Here is a 21,687-nt window from a genome sequence, read left to right on the forward strand (position 1 = left end):
ACGTGCAAAACAAAGCTCGCGCGCGCGCTCCGTGGTCGATAATTTCAGACGCACTATCAGCGCGTGATGCGTAACATCGCGACGGACGTTTCCTCGAGATAATTGCGACGTATCGACGACGAGGCCAAACGCGTACGTGCGCCAAACTGAATTTCAACTCCACTTTTTTTTTGTAAATTTTTTAATTTTAGCACAATTAATTTGTAGTTTTATCAATTTTCTCCACCTTTTGCCTCGTGAAGCCGATCAGCTTGACTTTTGAGAAATCCGTGCGGCGAGGTGCCCCATTTATTTTCGTCTGATAAAATTCTCGTACTGTCGATAACCGATAATCATGAGGAATTCGCGTACTCTATCAATCTCTTTCTGAACGTTTTCAGTTTTCTGTTCTCTTCTCGCAACTTTATCTTTGTCTCGTGACAATGTAAGTACACGATCGCTGGTCTTTTCTGCGCTCTTTCTCTCTTTATCCCGCAATTCAGAAACTTGTTGGGATTCATCCCTTTAGCGCGACGAGCTTCGAATGCGTCCGGTTGTCAATGCAACAGCTCGTCTGGTCGTACTCGGTAATAATCGAATCGAGTTCACGATCCGGTTGCGCGAATCGACTCGTTCGCGCTGTTATCCGCCACACGAGGTCGATAGACCTTTTACGTCAGGTACAGCGAGTGTGCATACACCGGTTGTATTACAGATCAAACGTAGATAGTAATACGTACGCGAAAAAATAGAGAGATATCATCGTGCGTTTAAAAATCGAGCGATGGTTTAATTGCGCCACGCACTTAGACATTATACCATCGTACGTTTCATGCGGGAGATTAAAGGCATGATATGAATGCTCGGCTAACCGGAGTATCGAGGAGGATTCTCGAATAATAAAATGTTTTACGTAATTGTTTTACGTACCGCGTATTAACGTTCAACATTTAATCCTGCGATAAAACAACTTGTAACCTCTTTTATAGTTTGCGTTCTGAAGAAGACGCACCTCTAAGCGACAATATAGGGATCGTAAATCAGAATATTGTTATTTATTGCATATACACATATACAAACTAGATCGCTTATGGAAGCTTAAGGTAATACACAGCTAGCTATAATATAACTTTAAACATAAAGGTTTCATAACGGTAGGGTTGGTATTCAAGGGAAGATTATGGACTTGCATAAATGTATTAGATTACTAACTTCCTTGTGTACCCAGCGGGATCAATAAGGATTTGCAAACTATTCGTCTATTTGGCGCTTCCAATGAAGCATTTGTTCTGTAATCTCGTTTGTTACTTTATATAAAAAACAAACTTTATACTTTTTTTGTAATCCTAAGTGAGTTATTAACGCCAAGATAAAATTTACCTTTATCCCTAGTTTTTTATCCTAGCGATATTAAATTTAAAAAGTATGTTTTAAATAAATTTTTCGTTCACAAGTAGGACTTGCTCCTGCTAAAATTATACTCCCGCTAAATCAGTGATCATTTCGTCTTGTTTTATCGACATTCCTCTGAGAATCTCGGGAATCCGCGAGAATGATTGAGATGCAATTCGGTAGACGGGGGATATATTGTTCACTGACATAACTGGATAAGTGGATACAGCATTATTGATCGATGTCTCGATCGCGTTAATCGATGGCTTCAGGTACATTGCCAGCCAGCCAAGGTCATTGTCACTATCTCACGATCTTTCTCGGTACCGTTACCATCGATAGTCGCTGAGAAGACGCGGTTAATAGCACACGTATAACGTCTTACGTTACATGCATACGCATATCTGTTGATAAGTTGAGCGCTCCACGTGTCATTACACGCGTATTGGTTTATCGATTTGCGACTTTCTAGTCGCATCGTGTCACTAGAATTCTCACCTTTAACTCTATGGTCTACTTAAAAGGAAAAAAAAAAGAATTACTGTTAGGCAGAAGAGAAAGTTCTATATTGTGCTAAAAAAAAAAAAAGAAAATAAGCCTGATCGATTGCGTTTTTCTTTTTCATTTTGGCTAGATTCCGAGTTTACATTCTTGCTTTGATCATGAATTGACGATTTGCTCGACGAGATATTTTACTGTTAAAATTCTAATGAATCTGAACGTATCATTTCTGATCTCATTTCATAAACGTGGAAATGAGAATATAATCGTTATCGGTCTAATGATATCGCGCTACCGCGGCGATATAATAATCGTTACAAACAACTAAGTATTGAACGTGTTTAAAAATGGCTTGGAGATCGCTCGAATTAAATCGGGTTTTCTATTGTCAAATGTTGACGGTACGGAAATACGGGCACGAATACGTCTCTCGGTGTCGTTGCCTGCCCTGCTTATTAATATTTCATCCCGCCTGATATCGCTCCAAGTATATAATCCGCTTGGCATATAGATTGACATTCCATTATTATTCCTACTTGAATAATTTATCAGGCAGTTTCGAAAAATAGAAAGAATAATTTATCGGAACGAGTAATCGTGTGCATAATTTGCCGAAAAAGAAAACACGAGCCCTCTCGATCCCTCCACAGTCATTTTCCACGGTCTCCAAATTTTCTTATCGAGGTGCGCGTCTACATTTAAATATTGATCTTGCTCCATAAACATTTATTTTCGCGCAGCAAAAATATTTTTGTTTCCCAAAATTGTGACGCCAGCCCGATAAATTCCTCATCATCCGATACGATACCCTCATATCCATTTGAAAAAGGGTGGCGAATAAATATTTGCCACTGCGTCCTTTGCGTACTCGGGAGAAGATTTGATGTCGATCGTTCCTTGCGGGACGTATACGGAAACTCGCAGTGTTAGCACAATCGGACGAAAGTAGATCGCGAAGGCAAATTTACTTGCTCGAAAGCTTGAACTTTGGCATAAACTCCCAGAGTGGCAAATCGATTCTCTTGTTTAAACTTGCAGTACCTTATGCACTATTTTAGTCCTTAATATGACATAAAGTGGTAACGCATGAAATTCCCATTATTTGCTTTTCTTTTTTTTACACGATAATGATCTGTTTTTTCTCTGCTGACATCGTAATATTAAAGAAAACAAATGTATAAATAATATCAAATAATTCAATTTTTATATAAAATAAAATTATAATGCTGTTTTATGCAATGCATCTTTTTATTTCCGATCTCGTATTATGTGAAAGAAAATTTAAAAAAAATTTAATTTTTAAGAAACAACACACATAAATGTAATTAATTGAATTACTCGGATGGGCCTGTCTTTAACAATTGATATAAATGAATATTACGGCATATTAATGCAAAGTCGTATTTTTACACGCAGGTTGTCACGTTAAACCTTAAGATAGTTGACCTCGTCGCGTGTTTTCGATCACTCAACTTTTTTTTTCTGATGAAGAACCGCTCGGTGAACGTATGACGGAAGCATAAATTTCCAATGCGCCGTGACACGTGTGTGTATGTATGTGTTTGTGTGTTTGTAACGGGTAGTCACGATATTTCTCTTGAAGCGAATTCGCTCGCTCGCGCGAGCTTCGTCGCCAGCTTTTGCGAGCAACGTCATTCGGTAGGAGGGCTGCGTTTCACATATAGTCGCAACTTTTCCATCTGTCTGCGCCCGCTCCTCGTATCATTTTACCCATTCGTCGCATATACAAAATATTCCGGGGGAAATGTGCTTTCAGGCTTTCGCGCAGATTCATGTATGAAGAACTCGGAAAAAGTTCCGAATCAATAGTAGACTCACGTATCTTTTGAATACTGAATTTGTTCTTTGGAATTTCTTTCGAGCAAAAGTGAGATTTAGCTACGAAATTGTCTATATTAAAAGAGATTCTGGTCATTTCTTTTGAAATGGTAATACATGAAAAAGATGCTTCAACTTTTCTCTTCTCACATATTCTGACGTATAAACGCGACATGCATGATGTAAATAAAAATATACTAAATAATTTATTGTTCAATGTTTTTAAATGGGTTCAAACGTAAAAGCTCTCGTTGACAATCGGCGAATTTGAGGAGCAACTATAAAAATGAACATACTTTTAATATATAAACCTTATATATAAAGCTCTTCTATTCTATTTCTACTAGCGGCCGCATTTCTACACCCAAACGAATGTGAGGACCGACCTCACATTTGTCACCTGTTCCCTCTGCCCTATCGAAAGAATAAAAATATGCATGATTACCTAAAGGGAGAGTGACCATATTTATCATCTGCCCTCGTCTTCACATCGAGCGTACAAGAGCGTCGATATCTAAAAGTCACATCTCTGTATCCCGCGAACGAATCCGCGGCGGTATTGGTCAAGTTTAGCGCGAAGTCATGCCGTCTCTCAAGTTGGCCACTATTCTTTCGTTTTACAAGCTTCTCGGTGTGTCACTTCGACCGAAATATCTTCACTTCGAATGTACCCTCTATACACACACGTGCGTCCGGATACCGGGCGGCGCGTTCGCCTCAAAGTAACTTCGAAACCGGCGCACGATGATGTATCTCACGTGGAAAGACCGATGCTTCGTCACCGTGGCGAATGTTTGAAATCGGAGTACACAGAGCGAGTCTCTTTCGCTCCGCGCGATCTTGGTTTGCTCTCGTTAACTCGTGGCACGTTGCTGGATACTTCTATGAGCGCGGCCCGGTCGCGCGATTCCCGTGCACATTAATTTGCCACGGTTGCAAGGCAACAAACGTTACATACTGCTTCCAAGTGATCCATGTTGTCACTCATGATAGCATAGAATTCAACTAGAGAAAGTATAATGGCGTTGTTAATAACAGTCGACGAGAATTTATTTTCATCTCTTTTTTTTTTTTGCATTATTTTTAGCGTTACTATATTTTCTTTTCTTTTTCACTAATTCTTTGCTTAAATTTTGAAAAGTTTGTTAAATCCTTGAACTAAAAAATATTTGGTTTTGCGAATATATCACAAAATTACTTTGAATTATTACGAGCGTTATTAATTAGAAACTAGATCATGACGAGTGTCAAATAATTTGTGTGCATTCCTTCGGTCAACAGTTCTCGATGTTATGACTTGCACTCAGACGAAGGTATGAAAACAATGCGCCGAGCGCAAGTAATCGAAATGATATGTCAGGCGCGGGATTCTCGTGAGAGATTAATAGAGTATCCGTCGGCTGCGAAGGGGCGACAAATTTCCCACCACGTGGAAGTAATCTCGCGTCCTGGTGCTCCGAGCGGTCCAATAAATTCCTAGCCTACTACCTCGTCTCAACCGGAACATCGCATTCGGCGAACTCGTACTTCGGAATTGCAAATGAACGATGACTCGGGCACGCGCGCGCAAACTCTCCGTTTTCTCGACGCAATGCAAATGTGCCTTTCGTCCTGCTTCGTTAGACGAATGTCCCGCATGGTTATCAAAACAAAAACAAAGAAAAAAGAGAATCTAGAGTTTCGTGTTTCTTTCGCTATTAGATATATAAGTACCTCACGTTGCTGACGAGAACAGAGAACAGAGACGATTATTCATAAGAACGAAAAAAATCATTGTTATTCTCGAGAAGAGCTCAAATTATCAAAGTTTTATATTAAAAATATTAGATGTTTTATGATATACTATAGTAATAAATTAGTGTTCGTAGTTATGTGGAAGTTGCGGTAGTCTTAAAGCCGATCCTACTGGCACGTTGTTCAGTCAGAGGTCTTTCTAATTATGGAGGGTTAATCTTTTGCGGGGGTATTATGTCTGTATGTAGGTCACGTTAATCAGGGGATTTGGAATATAATATACATACCTTGTTAAGAAACAGGATATCTGACATTAGAACGGAGTTTACGAGACTTATAATGTTCATAAATTGTATTTTAATAATCTTGTTTTAAAAATACTTTCGATATTTATATATAGCCATCCAGCTGTATCGTAAAGAAATTTATTTACTCAACGATACGGTCTTTCATATGTTTAGCCGTGAAACGCCGGTTGGACATCGTCGTTAGAATTACACAAGAGTCGGTTCTAAAGTTATGTAAGATGGAAAGGAGGGTATCGACAAGCTGAAATCGCGCTTTTGCGCGTATCGCGTGTGGATTTCGTCGGACACGCTATTTCGAGGCGGAAGTACGCATATTTTTTCGCGCGCCTTCTCGTTGCTACATTTATTTCGGTATTTACGCAGCCCGAAATAACCGCGCACCGAAAATAAAGTCACTCACCCTCGTTAACGAACCGCGCCTTTCAGGACCGGTTTCTTTTAAAACCGGCATTACGCAACGCCCGGACGTATAATCGCCGAAAATCTGCCCACGTCTCTTTTGTCTTCGTCTTAGAAAATTCGTGGTGCTGAATGCTGTTAAAACGACCGAGATGGATATACTGTTTTATTAATCATTTTTAATTCGGAAGCGTTAATTAAGAAAGATCCACTGGCGACTTCAATAGTTCTCGAATTTATCGTGATTCTCATGAATAACGTTAACTTTACGTCACACGTCGGTTCATCATGATCTCTTGTTGGAACGTTTTGCGCAACGTATCAAATATATACCTTTTTTTTTCCTTTCTTTTACAATGTGCACGGAGCTTTTGCACGTTCTCAATCCGGATGAAAAGGATTTCAACATCGGGGCCAGCTTTAAAATCCATTGTGATCCGCAGGCGGTGCAGATTTCATGGCGCTATCCGTGCAGATCGTGAAACGTGAGCCAGATGTCCGTTTGTAATCAATAAAGGCGCGCAAACTGCGATATAGCGTCGAGAATTTTAATCGCGCGGGACGAGTATGTTTCCGCATGCGAATTACTCCTTCGCCCGACTAGTATTTCCGCGAAATGCAAATTCGATTTTACCCGCACGTTCTACGTTCTATCGCCTTCTTTTGATTTCGTACCTCGCGCGTTAGAATCAGATGCACGCTCGCAGCAACCTGATGCATCTTTTCAAATTCACAACTCGATTAGCATATGTAAAGGATGTAATGAATCTCCCAAAACAGATTAGAACGCAGAAAGATAGCATATAGAGATAGAATCTTTCCGACATGAAGTCGCGTGCATGATAATATGCCAGTTGTTTCACACAAAACCACTGAATTGTACACCCTAAAAGCACGTTTGTGAGGCTAAAAGCTAAAAGCAAATTTGTTTACGTAGGTTACATCAACAAATTATCTTCATTTCTGATAACCTTTACACGTGATTAAGTCAATACACGTGACCTAGGTTTGAACGTGTAATTAGATGCTTTTGCGCTTAATGAGCTAAGAGGCAAACTGCTTTATTATCGCAGTTATTATTAAAGTTAATAAGGTGCAATGGTGTATACTATGATAACAAAGCTGTAGCATTGTTCTTTTTTTCTTTTCGATTATATAACGTGTAATTCCCATGGTTTGGTTGCAGAAACTTAAAAGGTCTTCGTTATAAGATGTTCTCATTTATCTCTTATGTCACCGTATAAGATTATTCAGCTAGCAATATAAAATATTTATTAGATTCCGATAATACGTAATGAATAATTTGTTTGAATGGACAATTCATTGCAGGAGACTCTTTATAACATGCAATTTTCTTAATTCTTGATACTTCGCGTTACAATTTCAGGAAGAAATCGACTTTCAAGCACAATTCGATATCGCGGTCACATCACGAGTGCCGTGGTAATGTCTTTTCGTTCGGAAATCCACACCTGACACGATAGGGTATTTCCGTAAACGTGAAATTGCGTCCGCTCGCTTATCGTTCGTTCACTTGGCTGCGATATTTCCGTCACTTCGACGGGAAACATTGCCATTTCCACGGAAATCATCGGTTAAACTTCTCAACGGGTTCTCATCGCCACGAATAATTGAACCGATTTCGCGATATGTGTCCATCGAATGCGCAATATTATTTCTGCATCGTCGTTACGCGATGACATCTATATACCTGCGCGTCGCGAAAAGCCTCGCGCGATTTTCCAAGACGGTCTATAACTTAAAGTTAACGTAAACTTAATAACCTAAAGTTTGACATGAAACTCGCGAATTTGTGAAACGTTTCAACATTGAATGTGTTGTTCTATCGCGGTTTGGAGTTTGATAAGGTTTTCATAAGCGAAAAGTTCTTGCGCTCCGCTATTCATGCCATTATAAAGAGATGGCTTTATTAATGCCGGGGGATGACGTGCTTCGCAACAAATGAGTTAAAGGAACATCACTTCATAAGATCTTAGATACAATAGAAACGGAAACAATAACTAAATTACATTGGAACAGGAACGAGTTTCATTAAAAAGTTCTCGTTTCGCTCCGTTACCGTTTTCATTTTTATCAGTAAGAAAATATGGGACACAGAATCACCTATGCGAGACGTAAAAGCGGCGAATTGCAGTTACAAAGTACTTAGTTTTCAAGAAAAAAGAACCCAATTTGCTGAAAGTATATATACACCTCGATTTTGCCGTTTATCGAAGAGAACGTCGATGTAAACACTTTCGATGTCGACACTAATCAAAACTAGATTCAGTTTCTACACGAACAGGTTTTAGACTTCAAGATTAATTGTTAATGATAGATCACAACATTATAATCATCCAAGATTTTACATTTTTGCTGTACCTTTTCAGCTTATCTCACTCTCTTTTTCTTCGCCTTGCTGACGATCTGTGAAACCCGCGGAGCACGTCATCGGTGTGCACGTTGCGTCGTATCCCGAAGAAGTGCGCGATCAAAAGTCCGTGATTCGACAAGGATTCGCGACGAGAAATCGCGTTAGCTCCGATATCGGATCCCGCATCCAATCCTCAAAATTGCGCGAAGGCTCGCGTTTCTCGTTTCTTTCTCCTCTTTCGCCCTCCATCGGTTCCCTTATCGTCTCCGGACGAACGTACGCGCGTTACTTCATACAAGTTCGCTCCGCTTTCAGGAGTATTGCATTGCGTGGTATCGGATGGACGTAGGCCGCATAACAACCGTGTGTTTATATCCGCGCCGCGGAAGTTTTCGCTTCTCTTTCGAAGCGCTGCCAGCCGCGAATAATATCCATCTACATATTTAAGCGCCGTGCGTCGCGCAACCACCGCGGCTTTGCACAGAATGCATCAAATTTCAAAAGACGAAAGTTGCATTCTCGCAACGCCGCGTCCAGGTGCCTTTCATCTGGTTGTATTATAATTTGTCGACTTTTTGTTTCCGCCGCATATATTTCCCTCGCGCCAGCGCTCATTTAATACCGTGCCATAAAAGATTCTGTTTTGTTGTCGAAAATTGAACATTCTGTATAATAATTTCTGTATAATACACTTTGACACACAGGAGTTTTGAATGAAAAAAATTAAGTTCAAAAATAGAGATTTGATTTTCAAACTAATTAGAATATTGTGCAAGAAGTACGTACGATTTGTTTAACTCATGTATTTATATTAGCCTGTTCCGTTATGCTTCAATATTCTTTCAAGAAAAAAAAAACGTTATTCAGTGAAAATTTAAATTCAAAATAATAAAAATAAAATATATTACAGTTATATAAAGATATCCAGACGTTTAGTACTGCATTGATAAGATCGCAACACACCTAACAGACTTCGCAGAAGATTCTCGCGGCAATGTAACGCAAAGAGTAATCGGGGATATACCTCTTGCGTTTTCAACAAGCAGAACATATAAATGAAATTTTTTAGCGGAATTATTTCTGGCGGTAGCGGACCCGGTTTATCATTTTTTTTTTCGCGCGTGTTGATTTGCCTCTAGCGGGACGCCGCCGGTATGCAGATTATCGCGAGGCGAAGCCCTGAACTCCGTCATCGTCATATCTCGTTATCGCCTGTTTACACGAACGTTTTCTCCCCGGACGAGGCGAGGCGAGGAGCGGCGCGTGCACACCGACGCCGCGTATACACGGTGCGAAAATTTACGGCATCGAGTTAAATGGAATTAAGGCCGCCACGAGAAGTTGCGGCGAAATTAGAACAGCGAGGCCGCCGCGTTGCGCCGCGCCGCGCGCGCGTTCGGCACTTAATGATGCTCGCTTTTCCCGTTTTCGATTTTCCGTCGCGCCGCGCCGTGCCATGCTCGCACTGAGACGCGCCGTTGCGTCACCGAGATTTTCTTCGCCCGTTCAAAGCCGGATACGGATGACTGATATTTCAAGAATAACGAGAGGCACAGCTATAAGGTCCTCTTTCCGTCAAACGTATTGAATGCGAATCGCGGAGTCAACCGAGCATATCTCACTCAGACACGTTGCGATTGTGAGAATCGCCTTTTGATATTCCTTATACTATTTTTCTGATCTCTCATGTGTTATTATATTCAAGATTTAATACGCAAAATAATTTTTACAACGTGACTGAAAAAAATGGTAGAATGATTTCAAAATAAAATCTATATAATATGCGATTAAAAATTTAGTTAATTACTTATTCGCTATATTGCTTTTTATGTTTTGATTTATAATGGTAAATTTTTGAAGCTTTTCGATTAATTATAACATTTTACTATCTACGTATTTATATGTTTTGAAAAATTTCTTAAAATTCTGTAATTCTCAATTTTTATAACTGTCGATTTTAAATATTTGTTATAATGGATGATGACTTTCTTGCCGATATTTGCCAAAGATTATATCTCTGTTATATTGTATCGTCATATCACATTATCGTACCATCTGTTTTATAAAATCCTGTATTATGCGCCATGGTTATTCCGACGATTACAATAGTGTCGCTAATCAGAACAATCATAATTCGCAACAAACGTAAAACAGGGAAATTAGAACGATTATTACAATTCCTAGCGTTTATATGCGTAAACGACTTATTACAGCAAAACTTTCTAATGTGTGATTTTAAAATGCTACACATGAAATGATTAGATAAGCGTTAAATCTGATAAAATACGTCCGCCCGTTTCAGAGATCATTATCGCAACTCATCCATATTTCAACGCCCATAATCTAATTATTACATCATAACAGTCTAATGATTAACCGAATTATCATTTAGCTGAACTGCGCAAACGCAGTAGTAATTTAATAAAGTTAACGATAATTATAATGACGCTATTCCATAATAACGGTCCCAACTGCTCTCGTCTTTTAATTCTTTTCTGTTATACTTGTTTAGTCTTTTTTACTCGTAGCAACTATCGTAGTAACAATTATATTAAATTTATGATTCTTTAATGAAAAAGAGAAATATTTACCTCTTACAAGAAATTTTTTTAAATATATTGATAAACTAACTTATTATCGAAAGCACTCTCTTTCTTCAAGAAAATAATTCTCAGAATCAGAGTTGATTTTTCATTATAGAATAGATCGTTCACCGCTTCATATTGATATCTTTAATTTTTGTACAGGTACAAAATAATTGAAAGGGTTGTAACAATATCGGTGTGAAAAAGAAGTATTTAAACACAGAACGTTAGACTTTCTTTGTTGTTGTTGGTTGAGGAAATTCGGCCCGCAGACATGAAAATAGAAGGGTGCGTGTAGGGTTAAAAGTGCGCAGTATTTCTACGCAGTATTTCTCGAAAGGATTGACGCGCGTCCTCGCACAGGCACGCGGCGCGAGTTCACGCGAGGCATGTCTGAAATATTTCCGAGCGGTCTTAAGAGCCAGGGAACGTCGTTCGACGACGGACAGATTCTGTCTTGATACATCGGAGCCGGTCGGTATTCGAGAAAAAGAGAAATTGTGCTGTGGTCCGGCAATTCGCGCGCGCGAATACGCTGGCGACGCACATTGTTCTGCTCTAATAATTGCGTTCAGAATCAATTTGCCGTGACGAAATAGTTTCGGACGGCTGGACGTGATTTAGAATCGCCCAAATAATTCGTTTAGCGCGTTCAGACTGGCATAAAGAGGAACCATCAGACGAATCATCGTTTTTCGTATATGCTTTTAGGAGTAACAACAGTTTTCTTTCTTTATATACAAATCAAAATTTAATGTACGTTGTTATTGCTTTTTACTTTTTAAAATTAATGTATGGAATTAATTTATAGTACAAGAGGCCTAGAAATGTAGATCAGATAGTTTGCCAAACTGGAGTCACATTTGTGCTCTCTATAATATAACTGGATATTGATAAATTCTAAGGAATACACGAGTTTTGTCAACGACAGATAATCTTTTTCTACGATAAATTTATAGCAAAGCAAGTGTGATTATTTCGCGTTATTCTTTATTCTGGTCCGGATAAGAAACTTGAATTTTCACGAAGAACAAAAATCGTGGCGGAGACTTAGAAGTCTAAAGGTGAATTAGAAATTGTGACACGGCACGCGACAGGAACGCAAAACGGTGGCGGATTAAAAGCGCGGCGAAATCGCGGAAACTTTCCATGTTATGTCCTGGTGAGAATCGCAGTGCTTTTTTTGGGAGGAGGGGTTGAGATAAGTTCGTAGTTCGCGCGCTCCTCTTCTATCCCTGCCGGTCCCCGAAATGTGAGAAGACACCAGCTGTTCGGCTGTGAAATTAACGCGAAATGCACGAAAAGTTTCGTCCTGCTGCCTGCCGAGGATGCCGACGTGGCGGGAGGTCCGTACGTAATTCATAGCAGACAAGATAATTGGGGCACGGCGATTGCACACATACACACAAAACGCTCGCACTCAAGGGAATTCGCGCGAGAACTCGACGCACGTAACATCTATAACCGGTTCGTCTATGTATTTTCCAAGAAATCGCACGCTATGTGTTACTATTTATCCGCGCGATTCATTAACTCGCGTTGCGCTCGTTATGCTTTATTACGTGTTAATTTTCCTTTGAGAAATATATGATGTTGCATTCAAACGTGATTATTTTTGTCCTGTGCGAAGATTAGTAACGCAATCTAAATAATCTAAATAATTTAAATAATCTATTAAAAAAATATTTTTTAATTTTTTATATCGCTTGTTATTTAAACGTATCTATATTATATGTAATTGCACATTTCTAGAAAGTCTTGAAAAAAAAAATGATTTAATAACATTTAAATAAATCGAGTAAACAAGTTTATCATAGAAATGTTATTTCTAGTAATAAGCATTTTTATTGTATTTCGCTTCATACATTAACAATAATTGTTGGAACTTTTAAAGAGTTATTTTGAAAACAATAGATGAAAGAATGTTTTAAATTTATATTTAATTTTGTATAAAAACAGCGCAGCAATTAATGAGTACCAAGAATTTTAGAGAATTTGAATTAGAATACTCAATTATATCTCGAAATTCTGAAGTAGTAGAAATGTGGCCAGGAAAATATGCAATTTCGCAATTGGTTATCACCGAGGTTATCACGATGGGAGATGCAATTAGAGAAATGCCAAATAGAGTAATACGAATATTGGCCTCTTGCGAGTTCTACCGATCATTGCGAGATGTGAAACTTTTTAAGGACTCGCTTATCGGAATTTCGATAACATCCACGGGATGCAAGCACAGGAGGGGACGAATGAGTGTAAACTTGCTTAAGGTTTCTTAACAAATTTCATTCCGGAAGTTTACATTGCTCTTTCGCGCGCGCTCGTAGATTTGAAGTAAATTAAATGTTAACAAATCCTTATAAAGACGAAACAAAGATAGAGATTTTTTCCACTACAGATGTATTCTTCTTTTATATGCGAAAGATTGGAAAAATAACCTTGCTAAAGTAAAAGTGGCTTTCCTAAATTGTCCTAATACGTCGACTCGAGAATATCATAAATTGAGAAGATTACTCTTTCGGTATTAACGTTACTTTTAGCTATTTTTTTCTACCATCAAGCAAAAAATACGTAGAATCGGCCAAACTTCCCTTAACTTTAATCTACGTTGATGAACTCGATACGGGTTTTATTTGCTGAAATTATAATGTAACTTCGCGAACTATTCGTTATTTCGCAAATCGACTGAACTGTCGTTCGAATGATATTGACATACACATAGGGTGCGCGCGCGGTTACGCTATTAGCGTCTATTCCCTTCCCGGTCAATGCTCTAGCTCTAGTCGATCTAGAACGGCGACTAGAGCAAATCGAAGCGGACCACAGAAGCCGGATAGGTCGCTGCTCGATGCCTGGGGAGAAAGTCGATTGGCTGCGTGCCAGCCACGTGCTGATAAAGAGATTACAAACAGGAGCAACGCCTCTGCAACGAAACTTTCTGCGTTCCCGCGTGTTCAGAAACGAACAAGTTGCCCCGGTGATTTCACATTCTGCGCACTCGCGATAATTTTGCATATTTTGCATTTAAATATTTGTTCAAATTCTCTATAGACCTTTACATCATTTAAAACTTTAAATGGAGCGTCGGCGTTTTGTTTATCGTTCAGAGTAGCCTTCAAAACTTAACGTTGGTGCGATGCGACATAATTTTTTGCATAATACCGCCCATGCATAATTGATTTCCTTATAAGGTGATTGCGTTTGAGAAGATGGTGTTTGGTTTCGTCTTGGAATTTAAAAAAGTTACAGGTTAATTTTTATGCAGATGTTTTACATATAAAAGATAATAACTTAATTCTCTCGTATGCAATCGCGATATAAGAACGACAGAAAACAATTTTTTATTAAATATGAAGAATATATAGAGAAAGATAAAGAAAGATATTCTTGTATTATTTTTTTAAGAAGCAGTAACACTGTTCAATTCACAGGACTATTCGTCCCCCTTTTTTGAATAAATAGAAGAGCATTTTATTGTATTGAAGTAAGCAAATGATCGGCAAATGAATATCTCGAATTTTATTATCTTTTATTGTGACATGTATATAAACAATCGAGTAAACAGCGGAGAAAATCAGCCGATGTTTCGCTCTTGTTTTCTCGTTTGACGAAAGGTCAAACTCAATAGGTAGATTCATTTGACAGACGAACACGAGCCGGTGGAAGCGATCCCAATTTTATGTCGAGGACACATAGCATGTTCCAAAGGTGTCTCAAGATCTATTATATATCTAGAATAATATAAGATTGCATCTTCCTTTTATATTTAATAATAATTTCACTCAATACATACATTTCCTTTTCTTACATTTCAAAATTAGGAAATAAAATTTGAAAAAGGAAATAAACTGTCTGTTTTTTGTTAAATTTGGCATTTCTTTAGATATATTGGGTATTGAAATGTGAGAACGAATCCAAATGTTCCATCAGACGTGAAAGCACCTCGCTGTTATTCTTAACGTTGGTCATACCGCACACGGATGCGGTGATCTCGCGTGATCAGCGATATTTTTTCGCGGCGCGACATCCATTGAGCAAAAGCACGTGCTTGGTCGCGCGCCAGTAGGCAGTTATGTTTATAACAACGTATGACAGATTCCCGCGGTATTCTGCCTCGTAACGGCGATACTATGTATAAGCTATAGGACGTACGTGACGACGAAGATCTTGGACGCAGAGCGCGTCGGATATTACGCAGAACCCGTCCCCTCTCGGGAGTATCTCCGTTTGGCCGCCCGCCCAAGCGAATTCTTACCGCTTTCGCGTGGTATTCTTTTTCGGCGGCCGTTCAGCCGCATTTCGCAAGTCATGGACGCGACACCGCGGCGACGAATAATTAACGAGCGATCGTTGGCGATAAATCATTAAGCTCGGCGACGGCGCTCGAATTGTGCGCGTTCGCGAATAACGGTAAACGTGCCTGTGTCCGTTCCGGATAGATGCTTTCCTCTTCGTGTACTACAAAATCTATTGAAAGTAGGTGTTTTTAGTAGGTGTTAGCATCTGCATAAGTGTGTCAGCTCAAGATAAAGCAATCGTGAAATAAATGTAATGTGTAATGCATTAATACGAAGAAAAAAAATGGAATATGTGTCTAATGACAGAAATTCTACTAATTTTAGTCTGAAAGGTATGTTCTTTTTCCTCAATATGTACAATTTGACTAACGAGTTCTATTTTACTGAAGATGGCATATGTTCAAGTCATATTGCACGTTTTTATTTACGCTCAACGTTCCTGCAGTAATTGCTGCCTAGCGATAAGAATAAATATTCATTAAAACCGCCGTATTCATTACGTGTTGATTATTCAGCGAAATGTCGCCGCGAGTTTGAAGAAGACACGAACAATGATATTAATCAGACAGTACACCGCTAATGGCTGGTAATACCAATAACAAACACGACGGTTTTGTAACGACGTCGGACAGAAAAGAATTAAAAGGATCTAACTGGCAATAAGAATTCCATCAACGCATCCTCTCAACAAGGATATAGTAAAAACGATCGTTAATCCCGCCGCGTGTTCTTTTACGACTTCATTACTTAGCGACTGGACGCCGCGCTCCGCGCGAATGTGATACGCCTAGAATGTCTCAGTTTACGCGCAAAACCAAGTGGCAGCCGCCTTATTTGTCACCTTTTGCCATTCAGGCTAATTTCGTAACTGGATCATTAGCGACGCACACACGCAGATTTATGCACAATTGGATGAACTTCATCATGCGTTTTTTTTGTTCATGTTTTTCGTATCGTTTTCTTGCACGCCATATTTGCGCCAGTACTATAACAGATACACTACATCGAAAATTAAACTACACTGTCGAAAAACACAATTTAATAATATTGAAAGGTTATTATGTAAGAATTATTGTATATTTTTTATTTTTTCTATCAATTTTTAATTAAATTTTTTTCAGTTAAAATCTAGAGCGTTAATTACATCGAATGTTTACACAGTCGATATCTTTTGACGTGACTGTTGGACTCGCTCTAACTTTAGAATGTTATTATTCTGATAGACATGCCAGTTATAATTGAAACACAGAATAGGTCAATGCGTACTAAGCACTGATCTTCGATAATCTTGAAAGAATTCTTATTTCTCGTTTCTTGCTTACAACTCAATATTTAATAAACATTTATTAATCTATCAATATAGTGAAAAATAGAAATATATGAGAAAAGGAGAAATATAATTGCATTTACTTCGAAATTGAATTAACCGTTTTCAAGGATTTACAGTACGAGTTCGCAGATTTTTTATTTCTCCGCAAACAAGTTAACTTCGGTTTAAAATTTTTTTTCCTGTTACACTGTGCTGCAGTATATAAGGTGTTTCAGGTGCTTGCAAGGTGTCGGAATTTACTGTTACTAGATAATCTTGTATTGATAATTGGGTTCGCGTGAATACTTGGATTTCACTTGTTTGGCAGTTGCGGAAAATGCGAATGAATTATTTAACCGCGACAAGCGACACGTCACTTTGACGTACAAATGCGCTCCGCTTCATGTTTTATTCACTACGCCCGCTGCGCATTACGCGATATGAAGCGACTAGACGCTTAGGGATTGACATTCGCGCGCGGTTTCACAAGGCGGATTATGTTCGGGAACACAATATGGTGAGCCGTGTCGCGGAACGATTCGTCGCACGGCATGAAAAATAGATGAATTTCGCGTATAATTTCGCCACGAGTCTTTGTACAGACATTTTTCTACTGAATTCCGACATTCAAATCGATGTTTGATGATACTTTAATATCTGGTTCCTAAGAGGATATTAGACCACGATAGTCACCACACCATTTCAATATAACTGCTAGAGAAAAATAATTTTGCCATTTTTTAAGTATAATTTTTTGGATACTAAAAACAAAATTAAAAATCTAGAAAAATATGTGAATAAATAAGATATGAAGAAAAAGTAGTAACAAAACTACATATATATAATAATAAAACTTACATGCACCTAGATCATTAGTTTTACTATAAATTATGTAGTTAAATGTGTGCCTAAACCTCTAACTCTCGAAGGATTGAGAAAAGCGAGTTTTGCTTCCGCGCCCCTTAATTATGCGATTCAGATTGGATCGCAAGAATTTTACCTAAACAACCATACGTCACAGCTCCTAAGGTGTCCCGTTGCACTATTTCCGTCGCTTTGGGTAGCGTCGTAAAAGACATACGCAGGCGTATTAATAGACTGACCGAGCACGACGCATCTACCGTGACGTCGCGCGCACCATCGAAATTTAGCCAAAACCGCACTGTGCAAATTTGTCTTACGCGATTTTCCTACGACGGAAGACGGTAGTAACACGTGTTGCTGCGAGGTGAGCCCGGGAGGGGAAACCGTGCCGCTCGGGAAATCCGCGCACTTTCGACTTGCGAGAGTAGTTACAAGAGAGTTGCATTTTCGAGAGAACTTGCCAACCGCACACGGACTGTGCAGATGGCAAAGTAAATGATGTCTCTCGGATAAAGCCATTAACGGCGTTTCATTAGCGCGGATTTAACGAATTAATCGCGTCTCCGAAGGAAAGTTACTAACGCTGTTGCTCGTTTCTTGTTGCAGAATCACGAATATGGCGGATACGGAGACGAGCCACGTCGAAAAAGGTGAGCTTACGTTTGCATTTGAGCGAATAATTTAGTTGCGCGTGCATCAAACGTGTATCTGTCAAGGACGATGAAGGAATAGGAAATTAAAAATGATAAGAGGCTAAACAATTTCTTTACATGTATCCGTTCATACACGAAATTATATAACAATATTTATGATAATTGAAAATTATGAAATATTAAGAAAAAATACTTTTATTGCTTTGTTTGACTTCATTGAAATGAAGTTTTAATAGTCAATTTAGCGATGACCGTCAGATACTATTTTGTTATTTTGCAAAAAGTTTATTGATATATTATACAGAATACATAATTTTATACATTTTTTTTTACACTGAATTGATATGTGATCGATAACTACCAAGGCTTTCATTAGTGCATCATCTTGAGTTTCTTGATATGTTATCAATCGTGCATCATCATATTTCTTGGACCCATTAACTTTTGCAACACTTTTAATTGGACAATGAGTTGCGCGATCGATGACGCCATTCGATCATAGCTCACTATATTGTATTACAAGTTGCAGTTGCACGCAATTTGCTCGTTCGATCGCTCTCAATAAAGCTATCAATGTTGGTACAATTTCATATACATATATAGTTACAACTTTTAAAAATATTGATATTTCACAAATCGCACTTTGTTCAAGCTATAATATTTTCATTATTTTATATTAGTCATTTTATATTACACGCTTTCTTTAAATTATATTTACTCTTTATTCCCAATGGGAATGTATAAAATGCGGTCTTTCTTCTAGAAATACGTTCTTATTTGTTCGCTATTATATCAATAACACGCCGTTACGAGAACGCTCGAGCGTGGAATTGGATGCCTGATAAGCGCCAAGACGCGCGTTCTATATATCGCGACAGCGAAAATTAATTAAAACGACGCAGCCGGTCGTCACCAAGTTTGACCCTACTGCCGCTGTCCTATAGTCCCAAGTCTAATAATAAGAAGTTAAGTCAAGCATTAATCGTGATTCAATCCAGCAGAGGCAATCCGATAGCGAGCGATATCTACTCCACGAACTCGCGATAACTCCTTGGTAAAGTGAATTCGAACCTGGCGAACCGTTGGTTGAGCGGTCACAGATGCAGATATCAGATATTAGATGTTAGATAAATCAATGAGAGTCGAGGACAGTATAGCAGCGAAACGATATTTATCTGCTCTTATTTGCGAGTCCTACATTTTTAAAATCTACTATCTTTATTTTCGCGACACAGATACATCTCTTTTTATATCGTATTTTAATTTTTGAACTTTAGACTCCAGACTACTTTTCTGTTAGGAGCATTAGTGAGAGAGACGTCGAAACACTAAATTGCAGACGCACTTCTATCCAGTTCGAGATATCCTATATGAATAATAGCCGTATCGCAAACACGAGAGCTCGATACAAATAAAAGCTTCGGATAACAATGATCGTCAAGTGGTAATTCAATTTGTATTGTATTGATTCTCGCAGTTGAATATTCCGTGCTATTAGCTGATGCAATGGCCTTCTTATTATTTTGCTCGTGGAAAAATTATATAGCGATTGATTTTTGCGTTGGATGCTAGTCACGAAGAAGAGATGTATACGCCAATATCAACTGTGAAAAATATATCGCGCGGCGTCCATCATCGGTTGGTTGCTTCGCTATAACGCTACACAACACGTGGGCATGTCAAATCTCGGTTGGAGATTACTTCGTTTCGCTTTTCCCTCAACCGAGATGCGAGATACCTATCTTTTCCTATTGCTGACGTCATAATCCTTTATCGCCGTGTGATGCACGCGTGCAATCCACGTTCTCTATGGAGCAAAAATATTTTTTGAATTATGGAGAGAATTTCTTATAAAATACTTCTATTTATGTGTGTGTATATATGCATATGGATATATTTTATACGAAATCCTCCACAATTCAAAAAATATTTTTGGCCTGTATACATGTATGTAACGTGTGCTGTATCAAATAAAATAGTTTGCTAATACTGAAAAAAAAATTTGACAGAAGTAATAACAAACATTTTAATCTCGCGGATATGACATAGAAATAGTTGTAGATGTTATTGATATATGTTTGCGCATAATCTATAGAACTAATTTTTTTTTAATCCGTGAAAACGAAGCCGAGATAATATTCCTGGTTTCAACGGATGCAATCAATGCGATTTTACACTACGTCAGCAAGACGTCCGTGGTGCAGTCAACGAAGAATGAATTATTATTGGCGAACTAGTTTTTGTGAACTCGGCGATAATCCAGGCCTCGTTTTCGAACGGGCTTCCGTAATTGAATTTTCAAATAATTGGAGCGTCTTTTAACGAGGACAAATGATAGAAATTCACGATTTTATCAGTCGCCGCGCACTTATGCCGTAGAATGAACTTTAATAAAGTTCTCTGTGCGTTCGCTGGAATAATACGTATCAATTAATCTGTTTCAGAGAAGACAATAATAAACCGAACCACGTCCTCCTCTTCACAATTATCAATCCAGTTTACCCCATCACTGTGGTAAGTCCTTCACCAATTTATTAACGCTAATGCGGTCAAGCCTTTCTCTTTTTTTTTTGTTTGTTTTATTATGCGTTCAGAAAATATATTATAAAGAAATGCAAATCACATAATTCTTCTATCTTATGTCTTTAAAGTTATTGTACAAAAAAACAATATCATTCATAAATTATTTCTTATTCGAGGATTAAACGTTTTAGTTTTTAAAAGGTAACACGACAAAGCTGTAGCACTCATAATATATGTCGGCAATGCATGACAATTGTTATATGTGCGGTGCATTTCTTGTGCTTTTTTTTCTACATATATTAACTCGGTGCGGAGTAGTCGAGACGGAAAAGTGGCGCAATTCTGCGACGCGGACTATAACGGGAATTGAAAATATTGAAGCCAAAGCCACAGAGAACAAAAGTTGGCAGCACGTCAGCCTCGTAGATTTCACAGGCCGTCGCACTGCATTTTATTTCTGTTTTGCGCCAATAATAGATGAGCTTTGAGCTCTCCCGCCGTTTCTCTCCGCCGCCCGCGCCGGCGGTCGGGTCGATGTCATTCGACATTGTTTGCGCCGCTTCTGTTCGAGCGTGCTCACATAGCTATCCGGTCACACAAAGCTCGTTTTCTTGCGCCTCTCCCGCCATCGAACCACTAATTAAAGAGCCGAGTGTGAAGGCTTCTTGCTCGTGCGATAACCGAAACTGCTAACAATACTGCGCTACTATCGAAGTGTCCGCCGCATTGCAGTGCGAACACAGCGATAGTCCTTGCTTTATGTTGCGAAACCGCGTCTCTTGATTCTATCATCACCAAACATCTAGAATTTTGTTTCTGTTGTTAGTAACAAAAAATTATCAAAACAAATTATACACTTATTATTTTACTATAAATATAAAAGAAGAAAGAAAGATTATATATATAATCCAATAATCTTTTCACAGTCG

At 38.6% G+C, this 21,687-nt stretch overlaps 1 protein-coding gene across 3 annotated transcripts in view; it reads left to right on the plus strand.

The window, feature by feature from the left end:
- Positions 1-21,687, plus strand: part of Sm (heterogeneous nuclear ribonucleoprotein L) — a 150,235-nt gene that overhangs the window by 2,836 nt on the left and 125,712 nt on the right. For 2 of the 3 annotated variants that reach the window (XM_071793248.1, XM_071793238.1), the window contains exons 2-3: positions 18,189-18,232; positions 20,680-20,749. In XM_071793248.1, coding sequence (XP_071649349.1) covers positions 18,189-18,232; positions 20,680-20,749 — 114 coding nt within the window. Of the gene's footprint in view, positions 1-15,473; positions 15,742-18,188; positions 18,233-20,679; positions 20,750-21,687 lie in introns of those variants that run through there. The other variant, XM_071793257.1, reaches the window with a different exon arrangement.

This window comes from Temnothorax longispinosus, chromosome 1 (genome assembly GCF_030848805.1).
Source record: "Temnothorax longispinosus isolate EJ_2023e chromosome 1, Tlon_JGU_v1, whole genome shotgun sequence".
NCBI classification, from domain to species: Eukaryota; Metazoa; Arthropoda; class Insecta; order Hymenoptera; family Formicidae; genus Temnothorax; species Temnothorax longispinosus.